The sequence below is a fragment of the Catharus ustulatus genome, chromosome 6, assembly GCF_009819885.2.
Source record: "Catharus ustulatus isolate bCatUst1 chromosome 6, bCatUst1.pri.v2, whole genome shotgun sequence".
NCBI classification, from domain to species: Eukaryota; Metazoa; Chordata; class Aves; order Passeriformes; family Turdidae; genus Catharus; species Catharus ustulatus.
In genome coordinates, this window is record NC_046226.1 from 15,984,355 (window position 1) to 16,008,346 (window position 23,992).

General features: G+C 44.4%; 1 protein-coding gene across 2 annotated transcripts in view; it reads left to right on the forward strand.

Moving 5' to 3' along the window:
- Positions 1-4,087: 4,087 nt before the first annotated feature.
- The window catches only part of PRIMA1 (proline rich membrane anchor 1), a 49,959-nt gene continuing 30,054 nt past the window's right edge, over positions 4,088-23,992 (forward strand). The window contains exons 1-2 of one of the 2 annotated variants that reach the window (XR_004418198.2): positions 4,088-4,344; positions 10,482-10,632. Coding sequence is in view for 1 of the 2 variants with exons in the window: in XM_033062394.1 (XP_032918285.1) it covers positions 4,252-4,344; positions 10,482-10,632 (244 nt within the window). In the remaining variant the exon portion in view is untranslated. The remainder of the gene's footprint in view (positions 4,345-10,481; positions 10,633-23,992) is intronic. The other variant, XM_033062394.1, reaches the window with a different exon arrangement.

The following is a 23,992-nucleotide window of genomic DNA, read 5'->3' on the forward strand; positions in this document are numbered from 1 at the left end:
ATCTGTTACTTGTATGGTTCCTCAGTTTTATTAAATAAATGGGATTATCAAGAAGAATTCTCTCCCCTTCCTGGGAAGAGATTATGGTATTTGAAGAAATGCAATTTCCTCCGCTATATCTGCTGCTGTGACCTTTATTGATTTAGGATCTAAAAACATGTAGAAATTTTAAATCCAAAACCAGTAAATTTTCTTTCCACATATTGAAAGCACTGCTTTAGATATATGGAGTAATAAAAATATCTTAAAAATAGCAACAAAAATATTTTCAGAGCAAGAAAAAGTGATGCTGTACATTTACCTGCTTGCTGATGTTTTTCTAGACTCAAACCCAAAACAACCATGGGACAAACCATGCCAGGCTAAGTAAAGCTTCAAAAAGTGCTGAAATGTTTTCTGTGTATGTTTGCTATCGTTTCTCCAGACTGGACCACTCTTCTTGAGTTCACTGTCTTGCATTCAGAAATGTCATTAGTAAAAAAAGCTTAAGTGGATTCTTTCTAGTCCTGACTGACTGTACAGCCTGAGAAGAGGTTGCCTTTGCTTCCTCTGCTACTGGCTTCAGTTAAAATCCCTCTGATGTCTCTGAAGACATAGGAACAAAACTTCCCTAAAGTCAGACTGGGTAATATCTATTGATTTAAATAAAGTTTGGACAAGTCAACATTGAAGAGAACCTTCTCCTGTGCTCTCTGAACACTTGAATTTATGTTGTAAACTCCATCAATACCTACAGAATAAATAGCCTCTTAAAGTCCATTATAACCATTATGGCTACTTAGATTAAAGGAATACAATATTTGTTTGTACAGCTAATCAGTGTTGCAAGCCTTACAAATGTTTCCAGAGTAGTTGCTGCATTGGAGTGTTAATCACAATTTCTCTGATTATCAGCAATTGTTAAAAAAAAAAAAAAAAATTAAGCAAACAAGACAAATATTCTTCCTTGGTAATCAAATCAAAGATGAAAGGGAAAAAGCATAGCGGTCATAATTCCATTAAGTATTAATATTTGACTAAAATTTTTCAAGAAACTACTTGAATGATGCTGTTTGTGCAATCTTTTTCTGGAAAGAAAGACCCTTTTAAAATATTGTAAGTTATTATTTTGAGCTGTAACACTTATAAATCACTTTTCATCTCCAGAGCACTGAACCAGAGCACAGACCTTTGTTGATCACACCAGCAAAGGATCTGATACTCTTCCATGTTTCTGTGATGAGCTAAACTTTTTGGAGGACAGGATCTTGTTATTGCATTTCCCACCAAACACAGTAAAAATTTCAAGTAGCTGGATCTCTGTGCTGTTTTGACAGGCAGGGAATCTAGTATAGGCAATTTTAAAAACATGCCCAACGTAGCAGAGGAAGTTGGTAGTAGTGGGATTGCAACCCAGGAAATCCTGTTTCTGATTCCAGGATGGTAACCCTAGCCATTGCCCATCTCCACACTTCATTAGTGTGACTGCTGCAGATAAATCACTGTATTCTTCCACATACCAGTCCTGGTGCTACAAAACACTTAATGCCTTATTAAGCAAAACATATTGATTCAGGGCCTACAGTATTGCAAGCATTATGTCATTTATCATCCTTATAAGTGGAGAAAATTCCTGGACTCCTATTTTCTCTCCAAAGAAACTACAGAAAAACTGAAGTAATTAATGAAAAGTACTGGTGTCATGTGGACAAGAACAGGGCACACATTCAGCCCTTCTTCAGCCATTCAGACTAATGGGAGATAGGCTTCTGTGTGGCCATATAACTGGGTCCAGAGGCTGGATTTAATGTATTTGCAGCCCAATCATTTTCCCAAGGGAGCTGTCAATTACCAGTGTGAGACAGAAAAGATGCTGATTACCTGGGCCAAACTCTGCTCTTGTTTGTGTCAGAACAATATCCCTGATTGCGCTTGCTTCCGTGTGACTGGGGGTTGAGTTTGGCTCTGTCTCTCAGTTCCCTGCGTTGTTTTTGAACCACAGGAACAGCACTTTGAGACAGCTACTTGGGCAATTGCTAATGGCAGGAAAATCCACAGTTCTTCAGACATTAAGGCTTTGTAAATACTGAAAGAAAATAAATCTGTGTTGTATTTTTTTGGCATACAATGCCTAAAGCCTTATCTCTCATTCTGTCAGGAACCAAGAACTATGTATACAGATGGTGCAATTTATTATGTTCTGTACTGTGACCAAGTGCTGAAATACCTTCAGGAAATCACCAGAAAGCCTGAAAAGCTTTGCTCTCTTGTGACTCCAGCTCACTAAAACTGTAATTGAATGAGCACAATATATTAAGCCCTGCATATTGCACAGTAGGCTTACAGAAAAGGACGCCATCTTTTTCAGCATCATTACAGAAAATATCTTTGCCATACAATTACTTCCTATACCCGAGATCATAATGTCTCTGCCTCTCTGAATTCTGCTCTTATAAAACCACAACATGGAGATTTACAAATAGATGCCTAGGTTCAGTGACTCTACCTCAACTCAGGTGTAACACCATTAAATTCCAGTGTGCTGTTCTCATTTGTAAAATGCTGCTGGGCCTGATAGTCCTGACATTTAAAACAGTGCCTGTCGGGGCTGAAATGAATGGACATGAAATGAATGTAACAGTGGTATGAAAAAAGAATTTTAGCTGTATATCAGTTCAGAGGTTAATGTATTTCCATTCTTGCTTCTCTGAGCAGATTTTTATGAAACTGGTGATTAAACTTGGCTCAGTGAGCACATGAAATACAAAGAAAAACAAAGGTCAATATCCTCAAACTCATTCATCTCTCGATATGTAATGTAAACATTGGAATTTGTATTTTGTTCAAACCCACGTGCTTACTGCATTTGAAACATAGAAAATGGGATCCCTGTGTCATGGACCCAACAACAAATGTTTTATAGTCATTTGATACCCACAAGGCCCAACTTTCAGCAATGGCCACGTTTCAGAAAACAGCTGTTTTGCTTTTAGTGCTTCATTGGAAGCAAAACCATTTTCATTCTTGGTTTTCTATTGTTTCCTTCCTGTGGGGAAGCTGGACTGTGGTGCCGTGGTATTGAGGGGTGGTCTATCCACTTTCCCCTCATGCACTGTTACACATTTCTGCATTTTGTTAGAACACAGAACCAGAAATGCCGTGAAGCATCTTCTCTATTACCTCCCAGAGACACCGGAACGACCCAGCCCCGTGTCCCGCCTGTCACAGGACAAGCCATTGCATCACGCATGAGAGAAGGGCTGAACACCAACAACCACCAACCCCAAAACCTCCTGGCCGCAATTCGGGATGGGGCTCCTCCAGGACGGGGGTGCCGGTTCATCCTGCGCTACCCCTGGGGTCGGTGCCGCTCCGGGCTGCAGAGGTCCCGCAGGTCCCGCATGTCCCGTTTTCCGATCCCGCAGGTCCCGCGTGTCCCGATCCCGCAGGACCCGCAGGTCCCGCATGTCCCGTTTTCCGATCCCGCAGGTCCCTGTCCCCGCTCCCGCAGGTCCCGATCCCGCAGGTCCCGCAGGTCCCGCATGTCCCGATCCCGCATGTCCCCCTCCCCGCTCCCGCAGGTCCCGCTCCCGCCGGTCCCGAGCCGCCCGCCGGGGCTCAGCGGAGGGCAGCTGCCGCCGGGAGGAGCCCGGGCGGGGAGGGAGAGACCAGGGGAGCCGTGCGCGGAAGGGACTGCTTCGATGGACTTGAAAAATCGCTGCAGCAGCGGCGGCGGGCTGGTGGGAGATGCAATGCCCGGGCTGCGCGGCCGCGCCGCTCTCCCTGCTCTCCCCTCCGGCCCCGGCCCCGGCCCTGGCCCCGGCCCTGCCTCTGTTTTCCGCGCCTGGCTCCAAACTTTTCCTGCCGTGTGTGCGGGAGCCCCGAGCTGGGCGGTGAGCGCCGGCCGGGAAGCCCCCGGCACGCAGAGGTTGCCAGCGGCGACAGCCGGAGCATCCCGGGGAGGGGAAGCCGGCGGGGCGGGCGGGGAGGGAGGAGGGCAGGGCGGGGGTGGAGGCGCGTCTCCCTGCCGAGGGAGCCGGGACTTGCAGGGCTCTGGGTTTTCCCGATCACTCTTTCCCCTCCCCACCCGCCCATCTCCCTGCCTCCCTCCCCCCCTCCTTCCCTCCCGCCTTCCCTCCCTCCCCTCCAGAATTAAAGTTGGGACAGTCGCGCTCCGGGGATGGGTGCGAGCCAACGCCTCTGCTGCCGGCTCGCTCTGCTCCCTCCCCAGGTCGCCCGGAGCCCGCACCCCCGCCCGCCCGCCCAGGAGGGATGCTGCTCCGGCAGCTGCTGGGGCTGCTCCGCTGCTGCTGGCCCTCCCTGCTGCTGCACTGTGCCCTCCACCCGCTCTGGGGGTCCCTCCAGGTAGGGCAGCTGCGGGCGCGGGGGAGAAGCGGGGCCGCGGGCAGAGCCCTCCGGCACCCCCGGCGCTGCGGGGAGGAGGCCGGGGCGGGGCGGTGGTCGCGCAGGCAGCCCCAGAGCCGGGAGAGCTGTTGCTGTCCCCGGAGAGGGCCCCCCCTTGCTGGGTGTGCGGGACGGGCGAGCGGAGCCAGCCCCGGAGCGCTGAACTCGGTCCCAGCAGGATGGAGTTGACTTTCTTCGGCGCGCCGGCGGTCGGAGGGATGGGAAGCGCATTTTGCTGTTGGTGGCAAGATGCGCGGAGAGAGGCAGCGGCGGAGCGGAGCCCCGGCGGTCGTGCCGTGCCGTGGGCTCTCGGTACTGGTTGCGAATTGAATTGAGGGTTTTCTGGGTAAAGGGCTGAATCAGCTTTTGCCAACTCCGACGCTGAGGTGTTGTGTGACCTTGATTGTAATGTGGGTGGCCAGCAAGAGAGACTGGGAGAAATTGGTATACAGTGAGGGAGAGCGCCCATCCAGTTTGGAGAATCAGAACAGCAGCAGAGCTCAGCTCAAATGCGTCACTTCGATATTTTAAAGTTTATTTATAATATATGTCTTCAGAGAAGTGATTGATGAGCCAGCCAAGTGCCGTTCAAGAACAGACCAATTACAGTTTCTTCCTTGGAAAAACAAAGTGGAGACTCCACATCTTTTACTCCCTGATCTAAACTTAGTGACTCCCAAGAGATTAAAGAGAGATGTTGTTTGTTTTAGCATCTTGTCTCTTGCCATGAATGACAAAGAGGATTTGTGCTCCTTATGGATTAAAATGAACAGAAATACAACAAAAACAACATTTAAACCAATGTCCTGTCATGAAAATTTCTGCCAGCCCTACCTTCCTGCTGTCCTCCTCAGGTATTTAGGTAGCTAATCTCAAGCTAAACTATAACTGAATTTTTCGGGGAAGCACTGTTGGGTGAAAAGAGATGCCTCCTGCAACCTCTCTCCTATCAGTCAATTGAGCAAAGAAAATAAAAAACCTTGGATAAACATATTTCTGGCAAACTACTCACATGATCTAAAACAACCTTTCAAAAAAATTACATTTATAAAAATTGAAATACGCTTTGAGAAATACAAAAGCCAAGCAGCCCACTAGCCTTTCCTTGCAATAATTTGGAATTTGGATGAATGTCCCATTCATCAGCTGTACTTGTGCTATTGCTTGCTGTTCTGTGCAAGAACGAACAATAAGCCTGCTCATACTTAAGCTTTTTTCCAGTTTTTCCAAAATTAGGCTTTATCCAGGGCTCCCTTCAGCAGGTTCCAATGGGAAGGGCAGGTATGCTCCCTGGCATACCAGCCTCCCACCCGTCCTGCAACTGGAAGTCCTTCCTCGTTGAACCCCTCCCGTGATTCCCTTCCCCGTGTTGACTCATAATCCTTGCTCTTATCTTCAGTCTCACAAGCCATTCTCTCCTTGACTAATTCTGTGTTGTTGAATCGTGGTTCCCCTGCCCCTGCTCCATCTATAGCAGCAGTCATGTTTTCTCACATTCCCCAGCCCCTCCTCACTCATTTGTCCCCACAATGACTTAGTGTGGCATAGCCTTCCCTCCCACCTCAGCATTCCCTCCCTAGGCCCTGCCTTGAGACACTTAAGAGAATCAGTCAGATCCTAATCAAAGGAGAAGCATTTATCTTACTAAAAACAAAACCAAAACAAAACCCACAATCTTTTCTTATTAGCATGGTAGCCAGTTCTGTGACAAGAGGGAAGGGATGATTCTGTCAGAGGCTTTTGGCATAATTTTAAAAAGAGCAGAAAGCGCCATGATAAATAGCCAGGACACATTTTTTCTGGTTTTGTAAACATGGATCTGGATTAACTAATGTGAATTGCACAGAACTGCCTTGAGATTTATGCAGCGGTGTGGAGATCTCATCTCATCTCTGTAGACTGCTTCCAAGAGACAAAGCTCTTGCCACATCAGCAGGCTTTTAGAGGTCTCTGTGCCTTCAGTCAACTGCACTTTTCTGTTAAAGCTTTCCTCCTTTTACCTGATTAAAAAAGTCACAAGAAGGCCACCCTCCAGGGACTGTATTAATCCTCTTTTCCCATCCCACTCAGTAGGACGTGCTTGTGGACTGCTGCAACCCCATGGGACTCTACTGAAATACTGAATAGTTCTGACCACAAGCAGATTTATTCTTCGGTATGCGAAGCAGGACAAGGATCACTTTTTCTAAAAGAAATCTTGGATTAAAGAGAAGTATTCCACAAGCACAAACTTTGACAGAGACTGCAAAAGGAAGCCACCAGTTACCACTTTCTGTTTGTTCTTCTCTGGACATTTGTGGATCAGATTTTCATTTCCATAAGTATTTTGAAACATTTGTCCTTTTTGCAAAAAATATTCACATCAAATGCACAAATCCATAAAGCCAACTCTGTGTGTTTTCTCTATGTGTTTTTGAAGCAGGGAAAAAAATGCATCAGCTTGAGGTCCAGGTAGCATATGCCTAGACTGGCCAACAGCTCATGTGTTAAGAAAGCCTCGTACCAAACAAGAAACCAAGTTTCAGATAGGTGAAGAAAACATGTTCATGGCACCTCCTGCAGCTGGAGGAATGGCTGGAAGAGTTAGGGAGCAAACCCTGTGCATCCATCTCCAAAGGTGATCCCTTGCCAAGGAAACCGCTGTGCCACACACTGCCTGGCAGCCTGGTGGGTTTCCAGTTACACCTTACCTGCAAGGGTCTTCCAAAGCCATTCTGGGGCCATGGAAGTGTCTACCAGAACAAATAAACAGGGAAGTTTGAAGCCAGATTCATTTAGGTGACCTAACCATAGGAAGGTGTGGCTCTCTCAAAATCCTTTTCTTTTCCTGCCACATGCTGTAAAGGCAGCTTACCTTGAACTGCAGACAGTAAGAAAGAAACAATGGAGTATTATTTCATCATCTCCTGACAGAGCAAGATTGTTCCCTAAAGCATATTTTCTAGTGATTTTTTCTGCTTACCTTTAGAACACACAAGTAATAGCCTTCATTTCTTTTGTAAGAAGACTAATAGACATCAACAGGGGGATTTTTTTTTTCCTTGAAAAGGAGCCAAATGCCTTCCTTTTTTCCCCCTGATTCTATCTTGCTACTGTTATCTGCTACTTTATATTACTGTTACTATTCTGTCCTCTTGCTGCAGTCCTTGACTACTTCTTTCCTCCCCGAGGCCCTCAACTTCAATTTGGGTCTTTCCTTTTCCTGGCAGATTTCAACCAACTTAAAATATCTTTGTTTTTAAAACTAAGCCTTTAAGACAAACATGTCAAGGTAATATTTATGTTTCTACTTCTATCTTCTAACAACCACACATTTCACCCAGTGACAGGAGAAGAAAAACAAATAGGTGATAAAGCTCATGCTTTTAAATGTCAGTTCTTTCCTGACTATTTAAAAATGATAATAGGAAATTTTTATAGAGATTCAGGCTAAAGTGTTGAGAAACTAAGCAAATTTTCCTTTTTTTCTTCCTAAAATTATATTTTTAAAGTAGACAGGAGCAGAAGCAGCAAGTGGCTGGCCATGATAGGGTTAATCTTGTCTGCAAAGTAATTGACAAAATTATCCACTATTTTCTGAAGACACTCTATTACCAGCCTAAGGTAGGAGAGCCTCCAGGGATTTAAAAGCAGTCAATAGCTCTAAAAAAAGACAGAGAAAGCCTTTGGTTCAGGATGATATTAAGTTAGAGCAGTAAGTCAATGTAGTTTTGCCATACCAGCACTGTCTTCAGACTTACATATGCAAAGCTGCTTCTGAGCCGCAAGTGAAGCTGGCTCCGAGTCTGCTCAATGTTATTTTTCCCTGTATCCATCCTCTGCCATCACACTGCCTCCTGCAAGACTGTGGTGAGCTCTCAGGGTTCTATAAGCAAGGGCCCAGGCAGGGGCCAGTAGCTGTAGCTAGGAGTTAATAGCTGCATCCTAATCATCTGCTGACACCAGTGGAGAGGTGCTGCCCTGCCTCCTTGTGCCAGCACAGGAAATCTTGTCACACCTGTTGAACGAGGAGCTACCCCAGGTCTGCCCCACACTGCACAGGAAGGATGCTTCTCTCACAGGGCTCGTCTTGGGAACGTGCCTGGAGCCCCAGCCCCTCATGTGAGCAGTGTTGGAAGAGCTGAAGCAGGATGGAGGATATTCTGCTGCCTGGGATCACGTACTTTAAAAACAAATAAACCTTCTTAGCAGACAGATTTATTACTAGTCATGAGGGATTACGCAGCCAAGTTGCTTTGATTCATTAGAGTGTTCAGAGAGTTTGTGTAAGTTCCTGGAAGCTGTCTGGGATGGTCTTTAACCATCCTCTTACTGTTACCTGATGGTGAAGGGGAAAGTTGGAAAGCACTTGTGCTGAATTTGTTTTTCCCTATGTTTGGTAATAGATTTAGACAAGCTGTTTAAAGAACTGAGCCTTCTGCCTTATGCTGTGCTGAGCTGTCCTTCCAGCTTAGCTACACGTAGCCTTTTCTGTTCTTTCCTTCCTCCCTATAATATTTAATCAACAAAGCCCTACCTCCATTTCCCTGAGGCCAGAGTAATGCGTCTTTCTGCATTTAGAAACCTCCTACGCATGTGAACACGTCCTTTGTGCAGTAATGTTGTTTTAATTAGCCACATCCCTCTTTTTGGCCAGAAATATATAAAATGACTGTATACAGCTTTCCTGCAGGGCAGTGCAGCCCTCTTGGTGCCCAGCTGTGGGTAGTGGAAGAGGCATGCTGGCTGTGCTGGGAGCCGGGGCTGAGAGGGGAGAGGAGACAGACTGTGTGCCCAGAGATGGCAGGGGAAGGGAAGCAAAACTTGGGCAGGAGAGAAAAGTGGGGAGAAGGCAACCTTGGGTGACCCTGCCAGAGAGGCAGAAGAAGCCTGCCTAAAACAGATCAGAAAGCATGGCATGAGACATCTTCTTTGTAATGGCCAGCATGTTGTACAAGAAGCTAATTAAAGAAGATGATTTAGGCCAAAATCATCATTATTATTAGGACAATAACCCACCTGAGACCAAACTGTACAAGACAGTATGCTAGCATAACTCTCTTTAGCTTCAGTGGGACACAAGCCTGTCCCAGGTGGTCTCCTAATGCTTACATTCAAAGTCCTTGTTAGATAACATGCTTATTAATCTTTTAGGCTTTGCTTTGTCTCTTTGAAATTGTATCCTGTATAAGTCATTCAAAAAGAGCTTGGAGACCTCTGAAGTTAACACCTCTCAAAGCTTCTGTGATGCTCAGCAAATTCCCTTTTCATTGGAGACTGACTCCATTTTGTATCATTATATTTTACCAAATTTTATGAATATTCCTTGAATCCCTAGTTATGTAAATACTACTATGATAAGAGAAATAAGCTGTTAATAAGTAGTCCTGGTTGTGACTAGATCAAGCTGCTGAATATATCATATACCAGTACTGGCTAAATCACTGCCCATGGCTGAGTGATGCTTATGCTTGGGTTCTGCAATACCTCATCTTCACTTTTATTACTAGCCAACACTGCATCTCACAGGAGGCTACAATGTGGCATTTCCATCTAAACCAAGTTACTGCCGTGGTCCACAGATGATTAAAATGCGGTAGCCTCTCCTCTTGGCAGGAAGTGAAACACCCTGTGAAATGCTCTCTGAACTTCAAGTGAGGCTGGCAAAGCAGAGGAGGGATGTCCTCTGGCTTTCAGTTCTGCCATAAGGAAAATGAACATAATCCTGACCCTAACTGTCTTGTAATTTTTATTAGCTCTCTTTGGCTTGCAGCAATGACCCTGTGAATAATGCATGCTGCTAGATGGCTTTCCTAAGGAAAAAAGGCTTATGCAATCGCATTGTCTGCCACTGCCTGCCTTCTCCTTACCCCATAATAACTCAGAAACCAGCTGGCCAATCTCGACCACATTTGACAGAGGGATAGAGGTCTTAAAGATATTGTGTTAAATAAGAAAAAAATATTAAAAATGGGGACCATGCAGGGAATGGACATCTTAGGAACTTTAGCTCACTTCTCACTGCAGGTCTGAGGTGCCACTCAGGTACTCAGGTTATAAAAACACATTTGTCAGTTTTCACTGTTCTGCTGCTCATGCAATGACTTGTTTCTTCACAGATCACTCAGGGTGAGCCCCAGAAGTCATGCTCCAAGCCTGTAGCAGAGAAATTTACAGAGAGCTGCCAGGAAGTTTGCCAGTGCAGGCCACCTCCACTGTTACCACCACCTCCTCCACCTCCACCGCCCCCGAGGTTGCTAGAGGTGTCAAGTAAGTAGCTGCTGGTGCAGTTGTGGTGTGCTGAAGGAGGGCAAAGCAATGGGAACATCTGGAGAGACAGGAGAAAGGATGTGGGAAAGGGCACAGCTAGCTCATCTGTCATTTTCCACTTAGCAAATGGAAGAAGAAATGCTCTCAGTAGAGATGGAGATCTGTTTTCTGATCAATGAATAATGCTTGGCTTTTGGAGGAAAGCCAGAGAAATTCCCTCCTTTCATTGTGTTACATATGATTCCCTGGATTTAAATGGTTCCCTAATCCCCTAGCCCTGGAAATGCTTTCCTACAGAGGCATAGTGCTGTGCTGCCCCTTGAGTTGCCTGACCCCATTTTTTGTCAGGTGTGCAGCTTGAAGGTCTGAGTGCTCCAAGGCAAATTAATTCATAAGCAGACAAAAATCCAAACACTCTGTCTAGGCCATTCAGTATGTTTGACTGTTGTCAAGACACTGGAGCACTACAGTTTACCATAGTAGTGAGTCAGGCTCACTGGTTTTAAACTGCTTACAACTGTTACAAAAATAGGAGGCATGTCAGGAGTCAATGGCAAGTGAGCAGTTTTCCCACTAATGCACTTACAGGCTAAGACTCATCTCTTTCTCTTCATACAAATCAGGTCCCCCAAGCCTTACCCAGTGCATCCAAGCTCCTCCTTATTTGCAGCCTTACAGCCCCATGCCCAGCACACCTGGTGCCTTCAGTTCCTGCTGGTGAGCTCTGCAGCTGCTTTCCACATCAGTATTCCAGTGATCCCTGACATACAGATAATTTTTGGAGGGTGATATCTGTCCCCATGGTCCCTGCAGAGTGGGAGAGACCTTCCCAGTTCCATATGCTCCCACTGGGTTCAGGAACACAGACTGGGTACTGGGTGTTTGGTATTCCAGTAAATCTCCTTAACGCTTATGCATTTTTATAAATTTGTCTCTCCCTATAAGGCTGCCTGTTAATTCTTCTCCCTGCTTATATAAACTCTCATGGGAGCAGTGTTGCAAAGTGTATCCAGTATCCTCAGCACTTCCCCCAAGGAAAAATAAATCATTAGGTATCATCATCTGACGCTTTGTCTTTATCAGCGCCATCTCCAGATGTGCAGAAGACATGAGGAAAGCTTCTGCATAGCTTTTAGTCAGGCAGAGGGCAGGCAGGATTTTTCAGTGTCTTTTCTGCCAGGAGCATGCTTTGTACTTGTTCTACACTGCAGAAAATTAAGGCAAAGGAAGAGAAAAACCAACACTGAAACACTTGGGAAAGGAAGTACAAAGACATCTGGGAAAGCAGAGAGGGATAGTTTTTATAGCAGGAAAAATCTCTTTCAGTGTTCAGGAAAATGTCACGGGCACTAATACGGAAAATTACCTTGGTCTTTGCATCACAGCCAGAAAATAAAGTACTTTGTCACTCTCTTTTCTTGTGCCTGGGGTACCCTGTTGCCCTGAGGGGGATGAGATGTGGCAGAGTGCTGGCACAGGGACCAGCCCTGCTGACCAGCTGCGCTGGGAAGGGAGCACCACTGCCAGGCTGCTTCCTCTCCATCAGGCAGCTGCTCTGAGTGCATGGATTTGTCCCCTGTCAAGCGGGAAGTAAATCTTGTCAGAAAAAAAGAAGTCTGTCACACATTGCAGAAAGAAGAACAAGAAATCAAATAGGTCTGTGACTGGGATAGCCTGATGCTTTCTCAGGCTGGATTGCCAGGTGCTAACACAGTTCTAAAAATGAGCTATATAAACTCAGATGACTAATATTTAAGCAAGTGACTTCATTTCAAATACAATTAAAAAAGAGATTACACGTTTCTTTCGCTGGTAAGCTTTAGAGTAGCAATCAAATGTCTCATCTTGAATGATGCTTTCATTATCATCAGCTGCCTAGGCACTGTGATTTAGTCCATGTGTACAGCAATCCCCTTCCTTGGGAGAAAGAACAAGCCTCGTGGTTAAATATTGATGTTACAGACGCTGCTTTTAAATGGTATTCAGAGGAGAGGGAAGTAAGGAGCCAAAAGCTATTGTGAAGTGGTTGATGCTAGACTTGCACTTTGCACTTTGTAAGTGAATAAAGTTTAATACTGGAAAAACATCTACAAAAAAACAGCAGTCCAGGACCTGCAAGATTTCTGCCTTTATAAGGTACAGAGTCTGTGCCATGAGATACTACACAAAGATGTTGGAATTACTTTCAGAGCTTTGTGAACCACAAAAGGCTGCAGTCTGCTAGGCTCTGTCCTTAAAAGCTCTCACTGAAATCAAGCTGAATGTTGCTGGAGATTTAGATCAACTCTAAAGCAGCTACCATGGTTTGGGCTGGGTGATTAAAGCCAATAGATGCAAAAATGCTGTCTCTCCAGTCACTACAGACACTGTCAGTTCAGTTATCTGCTATATGAAGCACCAAGTGCTCCTTGACATGGCCTCCAGCTGCTGGTGTGGAATATCAAAGAACCCTCTGATGTGTCCTCTCTATTAGTCCCACCTGATTGTTTTACAAATCCTACTTGGTTGTATGGGATGGCACTGCATAACTGTTCGTGAGCAGCTGAATCATTCCCTGGAAGGCTTTTATTGTGCTTGAGGACTTTTAGGAACAATTATAGTACATTTAGTGTCTCTTTAGACACTTCAATATTGACAAGTTGATCCAGCAACAAATCTTTAGCTCTGCTTCCTACAGATAGATTTATACAAAATCTATTAAATGCAGAGAATCCTGGAATTCACATATAATAGCTGGCAAATGCTGTGTTTACTCTGAGGGGAAAAAACCAAATTCCCTCTGCAGAAAATGAGTAGAATCACACAGCTTAGCAGGCAGTCTAAAATCACAAGCAGTGTTAGGAGCAGCAGCTTTCCCTGGTTTAGGAGACACCTCCCTGTTACAGTTGTGTATTTACATCAAGAATGTGTGGGGAGTGTTTCAGCGCATCTGAGGAGGCACTGAATAAATGAACGAAACTATATGAATAAGGGAAATTAAATAGACTCCTTTTGTCCTCCCTCAGGGATGACCCCAGGTCTCCTTTCCCCACATTTCTAACTCCTTCACATGGACCACCTGCATTTTTGGTGCCACATCCATCCAACCCCGGCCTCCACTGGCTCTGTTCTGCAACCAATCCCATCACAGCAGCATATCCTGTGTCTCCCCCTGGAATCCTGCCTTACAGTATCTAAATGAAAGCTACCATCAGCCATGCTGCTCCCTCTGCATGCTGGGTCTCTCAGTATTGCTGCTTCACCCTTACCTTTCTCTGCAAAATGGGACACATGGTCTATTAGAGTTTTGACTTTCCTGTGCTTCATTTCAGATGCAGTTTTTTGTCATCCCATTGAGATACTGCTGTCTGATTGGATATAGATGTGTACCTTACCAAGGGGGTCTGAGGAGAGGGATTCCAGCCCATGTTAGAAGTAACCAGGATGGTGGGGGCTGTGTGATGGTGAGGGCTGTCAGCAGACGTGGTCCCTGAGCCCATGGCAGTTCCTCCAGGCGGTTTGGCACGTTGATGTTTCCAGAGTAGCTCCCCTAATGCAAGCAGCAGCCTGCTCTTTAACCCATGCCTAGAAAACCACTCATTGATGAAGTGAAGGGAAAGCTCATGAGGCTTTAAAAGGCCTAAGGGCAACTAAACTTAGATGCTGACAGCAAAAGAAGAAGGAACTTTCAATGAAATTGAGTGTGCTCCCTAGATATGTCTGTAATGACCTGAAGGCCACAGAGATACTCAGAACCTGGCCTTTAATTAACTGTGTCTTTTTCTCTCCATCTGCTTTCCTCCTTGTCTCTGGATTTCAGCCAGGACTAAGACAAGGTGGAGGAATACTTGTTTAGACAGCATTTCTAACCCGGCTTCATGGACCCGTGAGATTAAGCTAGTTCAAATGATATTGACCCTTAAAAATCTGAAAAACTGCTGTTGTCAACCCCTAAATACTCTGTGAGCAGGCAGGTTTATTCAGGGGCATTGCAAAGAAGAAAGGACTTTGTCTGGAAGTAAAAGCCAGGCTTTCAAAACAGGAAAGGGGAAAGGGGTTAGTGCTAGATATATTCTGTAGTCAGTATCAGTTTTAACTTGTATGGGGTCTTACAAAAAGTAATTCAGAAGGGACTTCTTTGAAGTGGTACAAGGAAGATAAAGAATTTTCTTTCATATACTCCTCACTTGTTGGTGAGCAACATTTGCTGTCTCTGCTCTACCCTTCTCCCTGTTGGGTGAGGAGTCCATGGCATTGCCGTCTGCTCTCTGGATGAAGGTAGTGTTCAGTCAAACATAGCTTCAGTCAAAATTCAGAGGAGGAAACTTAAACTGAGTCAGGATACATGAACCAGTCTCTGATGTTTGGATGCTCACACACAGGTACACAGTGAAGTCTTTACAGCTCCTGACCTTAGTGGAAGTTTGCCCTGAGCTGCCAGCTGAGATCAAGCACAATCATGTCAGTGCAAAGCCAAAGTGAATGACATCACTGCAGAGGACTCTAATCTCCATGCAGTAATTGTATCATTTTGTTTTTCAGAGTGAAATCTTTATCTCTGGAGACAGGGCATCTAATTAACTAATTATTTGGGCTGGTGGAAATGCCAAAATAAAAATGACCAGCTACCAGAAGGGTGAAACCTTTTGGCAGCTATATAAGCTCAGATGCAAAGCTTCATTTCAGAAAGCATGCAGGGTCCCTTCAGGGCAAGCAGGAAACCTAAGGACGTTCAGATCTTTTGGGACAGATCACAGATTCATTGAATGGTTCAGGTTAAAAGGGACTGTAAAGATCATCTAGTTTTAAACCCTCTGCCATGGGGGATATCTTCCCCTAGACCAGGTTCTTCAAAGCCCCATCCAAACTGGCCTTGAACACTTCCAGGGATGGGCAATCCACAGTTTCTCTTCCAGTGCTTCACCACACACACAGTAAAAATTTCTTCCTAACATCTAATCTAAATTTATGCTCTTTCAGTTTAAATCCATTACCCCTTGTCCTTAGCCATACATGCCCTTATAAAATGTCCCTCTCCAGCTTTCTTGTAGCCTCCCTTCAAGTACTGCGTGGTGCTAGAAGGTCTCTCAGCCTGTCTCACAGAAGAGATGCTCCAGCCCTCTGACCATCTTTGTGCCCCTCTGGACTCAGTGCAAGAGGAGTGAGTCCATGTCCTCCTTATACTGGTCCCAGAGTTGATCATGTACTGCAGGTGGGGTCTCATGGGAGTGGAGCAGAGGGGAGAAGCCCCTCCTTTGACCTGATGGTCACACTTGTGTTGATGCACCCAGGACAACCTTGGCTTTCTGGGCTGTGAGCACACATTGCCAGGTCATGTCAAACTTCTTGTCTACCAGCACCCCTATCTTTCACCTCAGGGCTGCTCTTAATCTATTCTCTTCAAAGGTTTTGTTTGTACTCGGGATGGCCCTGACATGGGTGCAGGACCTTGTTGAACCTCACGAGGTTTGCACAAGCCCACTGCTCAAGCCTGTCAAGGTCCCTCTGGATGGCATCTCTTCCCTCTGAATGGCATCTACTCCTTCTGGGTGGCATCCATTCCCTCCAGCATGTTGACTGCATGACACATCTTGGTGTCGTCAGCAACTTTGCCAAGGATGTGCTCGATGTGCTCCCTCTGTCCGTATTGCTGACACGGATGTTAAACAGCACCAGTCCTAATACCACCCCCTGAGGAATGCCACTCATCTCTGCACTGTCACAATGTGTGTATATTAGGCAGGAATCTGAAGAACAGGAATAGTCTGGAACTTCTTAAACTTAGTGTGGGTTTTCAAGTAACCGAAGTTTTCAGATTTGTCTTGCTAATTGTTAAAATGGCCTTTCACAGCAAGAACTTTTTATAGAAACAAACATTGTACGGCTCCAGGACATAAAAGAACAAGAAATGGGTTTTCCTTAGGATTTTCTAGGTCCTAAACCCTGATTGTACAATACACAGGTGATCCAGTGTGGATTCAAAGAATGAGTGTGAACCTTATGCTGAATATCGTCTCCACATCGCTATTGCAGCAGGAAAGCTGAGCATGGTCCTGATGCTCACCACTACATTTCTTGTACTTGGATGCTGATATATTTGCCTACTCAACGCCTAAAGAACTTTAGTCTTTGGCAGAGGTCTGACTAACCCCCAGGAGTTGAGGGGAAGCTGTGATTGCAAAATGAATTGAAGTCTTCCTGGAGGCCACGATGTGTCTTCAAATATGAGATGCCCACTAATCAGCTCAGGTCAGTCTGATGTAGGCTGCTGCAACAGGAGTTGAGCATCTCAGAGAGCTCTGAGTTTAAGTTCCCCTTTGGCTGGAATTTCGTCTTGTGAGGACTTTCTATCTTTATAAGCACTCACTGCAAAGCTGCTGGCCCTAAGGGCTCAGCTGGCAGGACCAGCCTTCACCTGCTGCCCTTCTGCCTGAAAGACTTGTTCAGAGTAGTTTTGAGATATTTGGATGTATTTGAGGAATCTTGGGTGGATTTCTCCCAGGTGATGCCCAAAGGAATTGTTAGCAAACAGGCAGGGCTGAGTTTGTTTTATGATGTGGGGCTGGCATCTCCCTCAATCCTGCATACAACACAGTGACTACAAAAACTGCACAGCAGAGACATGCAGTAGCCCCAAAATGGCAGGGGACACATTGTCTCTTGCATGGAGACATTTACAGTAGTGACTGCTACTGTGAGAGCAAGTCTGGTCTAGACAGTGACTTTTTTTTAAATGCAAACAGAATGCTGAAACAGGGAAGCCCTTCCACTTTTGGTAACACAGCTGTCACACTGCGAATTGCAGTCTTATGTGAGAGCATTGTTCATAATTTACAAAGCAAAACCAAAATTCAATTCTTGTCATCTCCCATATACACTTTAGTGTACAGGAAGAATGTGACTCTCAGAACTGGCTGTAGAATTTGGAGGTTTTCAAATCTAAATTGAAGTCCAGCCCTGCAGCCTGGAGTCATGGATGATGGCAGAAGTAGAGTCTAGTCCAGGTGCCCATTATACTGTTTTCACATCACTCTTAGCACAGTCAACCAAATTGTTAAGCATCCAAGACTGGATTAAACAGAATTCACCCATCTAAATCAGAAATGCAGCGATTGGATTTTTGGCCTCAAATTGCAGACACTCTGATTTTGTCAAATAAGACATAAAGATTTCCAAATCCGCTCTTTTGTTTTCCATTTAACACAGTTATTTGGTGCAGGAATAAAAGTTACAAGTCCTCACCTCTCAGTCAAAATGAGAAAATCGTTTATGGTGAGGAGATTTCTTAAGCAGCAATCAGATACAAAATTTGAAATAGTTTGAGCATCTGAGATGTTATATTAAGTTTGAAGAGCAGGATTAGTGACTAGAAAGCAGGTAAGAAAGGTTCATACTAATAATGCATGATAGGATTCTGCTGTCACTCTTTTCACCTAACATCTCCTCACATTTAGTTGTAAAATCTCTGTCTTGCTGTTTGAAACACTGGTAAGACTAGATGGTCAATCACAGCTTTCAATGCTTTCCCATTTCAGAGTTTTGCATCACAATAAATTCTGAAGTTTTGTCAAGTCTAGTTGTTATTTAGGCAAGTGATGAATATCTCCCAGCTCTGGGTGGGGGGGGAGCATATTTGTTTTGAATTTTTCATACAGTAATAAATTGATATAATGGAAAAATCCTCTCTCTTGAAAATGCATTTTGAAGTATTTAAAAGTAAGAGCTTCAGGCCAGATTTTGCAGTGCAGGAATCAGTGGGAGTTCTGTTGTCTATAGATTAAAAGCATTGTCTAATTTTAAAAAGGAACCATCACATATTAAACTGGTTCTGCAATAGAACAGTCCTTTCTACTCTGAGATGCATACTCCAACATCTTGATATTTTTTTTTAAGCAGAAGGAGTTGGCTAAGCTGAAGACATTAATTCCTTCTGTGGCTGGCAGTCCATTTGTACATGCCTACCATTTCACTGATTAAGAAGATAACAAATCTTCAGTGAGGTTACTGATGAGTCAGAGGCTGCTGATTTACAAGTAATTGTAGGTTCACCTGCTCCTGGCAGAAGGAGTTGTGCCTCATCTTGACAAGTCAGAAGTAAATGCTTAATTGGCACAAGCTGTTCCAGCAGGAAGGGCTAAGCAGCTGACCTCAGTGAAGCAGACCTACAGAAATACGTTCTTGCAAGGCTTTTGTGCACTGTATAGTTATGAACGTGATGTAAAGGTGTTGTCCTGCTTGTGTAATTGCAACTTAATGGTAATATTTAAGTCAGTGTAGCAGGTCAAGGAAGCAGTAGTCTGGAAATTTGGGGTGTTATCCTAAAGTGAGGACACAGTGTCCATTAATATACTATGAATATTGGCTAATAACTGATGCCGCTGCTTCCAAAATCTGTCATTAATAATCATGCAAGTTAATTTAACCCTTCCAGGAGTAAATCATATTGCATTACAGCTATGTAAGTATAGTAGCAAACTGTGGATCCCTAATGGATGCTTAAATGAATTATTTTATTTTTTTGAAGTGTCTTTTAAATGGAGCTGGTATTTCATCAATTCATTGGTTAGAAATAATTTTAGACAAAGATCTGTTCCTTGATAAATGCTGCTATTAAACTGGACTTTTACCAATGGAGCAGATTCTCTTGAATCATCCCTGGACATTTTCCTTTCCTTCTGGAAATGATGCTTATTTTTATTTCATAGCCATTATCAAAGGAAATGACTATCAGTGGAGCACAGGGAGGGTTTGGTTGTTTCAGTTTGGCGAGGTGCAGGTGCTCTGCCTCAGCTAATTCAGGCTGACCACTGCTGTAGGTTCAGAAGGGAGTCATGGTCCGTGTAAAGCCTGGGGGCAGTGCAGATATCAACCTGTAACCAGTTTGCTTGCATTTGTGACTTTTTGTGAATTTGTAAAGAAACCTGTGCCTTGTCTTTTAGCTTTCAAGGATTTCCAAATATACTGAGTGGTGATTGAGGACTTCATATAAGGGCACTTGGCATGGTGAAATGCCTCGATCTGTTAATGTGATGTAATCACCTTTTTAAGTGTTCTGTGTTTTATGGGAACTGCATGAAAAATTATTAGTCGATAAATATAATTTTACTTACATTAGGATTAAATTTACACCTGGTTTGGAAGGCCTTTCACATTTCAGTTCCATTTTATTCTGGGTGGGTCATCAATTTAATTTCCCTTAAGCTGAATCTGAATACAATTTGGAAAAGGAACTTCAGAGCAGTAGGTATGGGAGTTATTAACTGATCCCTCAGGGACATTTTAAAGTGATCACTGTAGCCCTTAATTTCAGCAATAACTGAGTTGTTGAAGTGATACAAGGAATAAACCACATAATATCAAACAAGAGGGTTATGTTTATATAGATGCCATACATCAACAGAAGAATCAGCTACATAGTCAGCCAGCTGTTCCCTAAAACTTGGACATATGACTTGCAATATGGCTTTCTTTTTTAAGTGAACTCTTTGGAGCCATCTTCACTTGCCAATCTAAAGTATGTGTCTGTTCTAGTCACTCTCTTCACATAGTGGGGTGCCCAACATGCAAACCATTTATTTTTCAGAGATGGACACAAACCAGTACCTTAGAAACTGTCCTATCAACACTTTAGGAAAATAAGCAGAGTGTTTCCAAGTCTTCCACAATCTGTTTTAGGAAATTCAGTCCGCAGTAGGTTTTGTCTTAGACTTTCCTGAAGGCACTAATTTTCTAATTTAGAGTCAGCACTAAGACATGAGGTTTGTCTAATCTTTGCTATTACCTAGAGGCTCTTATGCTCTTAAAAAAGCTGTTAAGGATCTACAAGGTAATGTCTTAATACCAGTAGCACAGAATTTTATTCACTTTGCATAGTTTGTGACTAATCACACCACTCATGTGAATACTATAGAACTCTAAGAAATTGTGCAAATCAGGACTTTAATTCCATCTGTATATAAAACGTTATACCTAGAAAATCTGTCATCTTTCTGTGGGATTGAATCTGCCAGCCCTGAGGTATTTCATTAATCATTTGCTGGTGAGAGACTGGTCATCACTGTAGGAGTGTAGACTCCTGAAATCATGTTTCAGCTGCTTGAATTTCAGCCTGTGTCATCCCTCTTTGGAAGGTCTGTTCACTGAAACACTGATAAGTTTTCAGAGGGCTCAAGGGTGACATGCTGTGACTCCCACAAAGAAGACATGTTGCCCACTCTCCAGGGAATGGTGGAAAAAGTGTCCAGGGTGCTGCTTCCCCATCTGCCACCAAAGTGCTGGGAGATCTCAACAGAGTCAGCTACAATATCAGACACCCAGAATCACCATATCTGAAACAGAGATGTCTTCGTCTCTGTAAACTTTGTATTTGAGACCAGTGGATGTCAAGCACTGAAGATTATTATTATTATTATTATTATTGTTATTATTATTATTATTATTACTACTACTAGGCTCAAAAGTAATGGTGATTGTTATGGATCAGCTGTGTCCTGTCCATGGAATAGGAGGCTGTACCACCACACAGTGAGGACTGTGCCAGGAGTGAGATGCAGCACCTACAACCACACCACCATCATGCAGTAATTAATGGAAGCAGGCAGCCTGAGAGGCTGGACATGAAGCCACAGTAAAAAAACAGGACTATGGCTTGTCTTATTGTCTACTCTGCCATGATGATACAGCTTCAGCAAAACCCTGGTAAAGGAGAGTACATCAGCAGATAAGGGAATTAACAACCTGGAAAGGCTATCACTACATGTGCTTACAGTGTCCACACAGCTGCCACTACCACAGGACCTTAACAGGCTCACCAGAACCTGCCTTCATGGCACCTTTTGGGGCATGGATTTCATCCAAGGCTGACTGAGGCACAGTGGAAGCAAGGGCTAGTTTTTAAGGGCTTTTATCACCTAGAAATTCAGATATAATGCTGAATGAGCTTTAGCTCTCAGCAAGCTTCCCAAGCCATGGCCTATTCCACCTGGAGTGGAGTGGACAGATATTTTCTATGTGCCATTTAGTAATCACTTCCTCTCTGTTGATCTGAGGTGAATGGTCACAAGGGAGGATGAGGCAAGTTTACAACTTAATGTCTCAGTTGCCTGCCCATGAGTTGCCCTCTGGAGCTGCACTACCCCACAAAGTAGCCTATCTTTCCCAGAAATTCCTGGTCCTGATGATGAGCCCATCTTCTGCCCTAAAACAGCCTCTGAAACAGCCTAAAAGCAAGACAGGTTGGCTGGGGAGAAACTGCCCAGAAGATTAATTTCTTTCTATACCTATTTTACTGCAGTGGACCTGGGAGGTGGTATTGGCTATGGGACTGAGGTGGGAAAAGGCATGTCCCTTACCTAATGAGTTCCAGTTTGGAAGCAACCATTTATTTCTTTCACTGGTTTCTACTTTTGTTTGATGTCAAATAGCTCAGGGCACAGTGCCATAAGCCTGTAAACAAAGATATTCCTTTTCCGTGGCAGCTTGAAGAAGTCTCCACATACTTGATTCCCAGAAGCAAACTTCTTCCTGCCCATATTGAATTTATTCACAGAGTCACAGAGTCATTCAGATTGGAAAAGACCTGAGATCATCAAGGCCAACCTATGAGCAAACACCACCTTGTCAAACAGACCATGGCACTGAGAGCCACATCCAGTCTTTCCTCAAACACCTCCAGGGACAGTGACTCCACCACCTCCCTGGGCAGCCCATTCCAATGCCCAGTCACACTTTTTGTAAAGAGCTTCTTCCTAATGTCCAACCTAAACCTCCCCTGGTTCAGCTTAAGACTGTCCTCTTGTCCTTTTGCTGGTTGCCTGAGAGAAGAGACATCCCTCAGCTAGCTACAACTCCTCTCAGGCAGTTGTAGAGAGTAGTAAGGTTTCCCCGGAACTTCCTTTTCTCCAGGCTGAACAACCCCAGATATCTGTATGCATGTCTGTGTGCATGCGTGTGTGTCCTTTTTAATGGAAACAAGCCCAAGTGTCCTGAAATGGCAGGCTCTCTTCAGGCCTCTTTTTTTCTAGATGCATTTTCACTTTCATCACTGCAACATGGTGAGGTCACACAGTTTGGCAGGACAAGCAGATTATGTTCAGCACTGATTTTTCCCCACTGAAGAATTGCAAGTGTTCATAACATGCCTGTGCACATCACTTGCCACTGAAGAGTTGGACTGTGTGTTTGTGCAATGAAGTGGATGGTACTGCGCTGGCACATCTCTGTGTTTCTCAGTGGTGCCTCTGTTCAAAAGAACTGAGAATTACTGTCTGCAGGTCAGTGCTGTGCTCTGCTGTTCTGTCACAGACTATGGCCTTGCTGCTATGCTTCCTTGAATTGGTGGTTGACAGGAAGGTCAGGTAATTACAGCAAGTTCTTGTAGAAATATAGATGAAGTATTTATAAATAGGCCTGTCTGTTCTATGAAAGAATTGGGGAAGAAAAAGCAACAGTGCTGACATGCAGCCTTATGTTGCACATCTTATCCCTACACCTCACAACCATTTAGAAAGATGGAGCTACTGTTCCTATCCCAGAGATACAGAAACAAGGCTGAAGAGGAAATTGTACCAAAATCACCCAGCAAGCAAGAAGAACTGAGCCTGGAACCCACATCCTGAGGGGAATTTGTCTTCTGCAGTGACATGCTGCCTAAGTACAGAGAGGTTACAGCCTGTATCATGAAACTCAAGATGGAATGTAAGGTTGTCTTCATACCCAACTTAAAGCATCCTGGTTCTCAGAGTGCTAAGAACTTCTGGAAACCAGGTTACCTTCTGAAATAAATGCCATGGTACTAATTCAACACCAAATGTTTTGGCACTTGTGACCTGTTTCTTAGGGGCACCAGATACCAACTAATCCAATCGATGTCTCCTGCATTTCAGAAAGCAAGATACCAAGCCTGGCAGGGCTCACCTGAGCGATGGCTCCCGTGGAGAGGCAGCACTCAGGACTACCTGGGAGTGCCACTAGGACTGCCTTGGTGCTGCCCAGCCTGGCAGTGAGCCACGCTGAGGAGAGCAGACCATGTGATGATGCCCATGAGGCTCTCCCAAATGCTTGTGCTGCTGCAAGGAGGAGGTTGCCTTGCAAGGCTCAGGCTTCTGCTCTCATTTGCTCTGGACAGAGAGCGACAGGGTGTGATTTAATCGGGGTAAAAACAATTCAGTCTTATATGCTGAGAGAGAATCAGATGGTGAGTGAAAAGCAGTGTCTCATGGGGGGACTGCTGGTTGGAAAAACACGGGACAAAGTCAGATCAGAGGACAGTGGCTGATGTGAGCATGCATTGTAAAGATAAATGCCGGAGTTGAGTATTAACATAGAAGCTAGCTATGATGTAATCTCCTTAAAAGCCTTTTTTCCACAAGGTCTATAAATG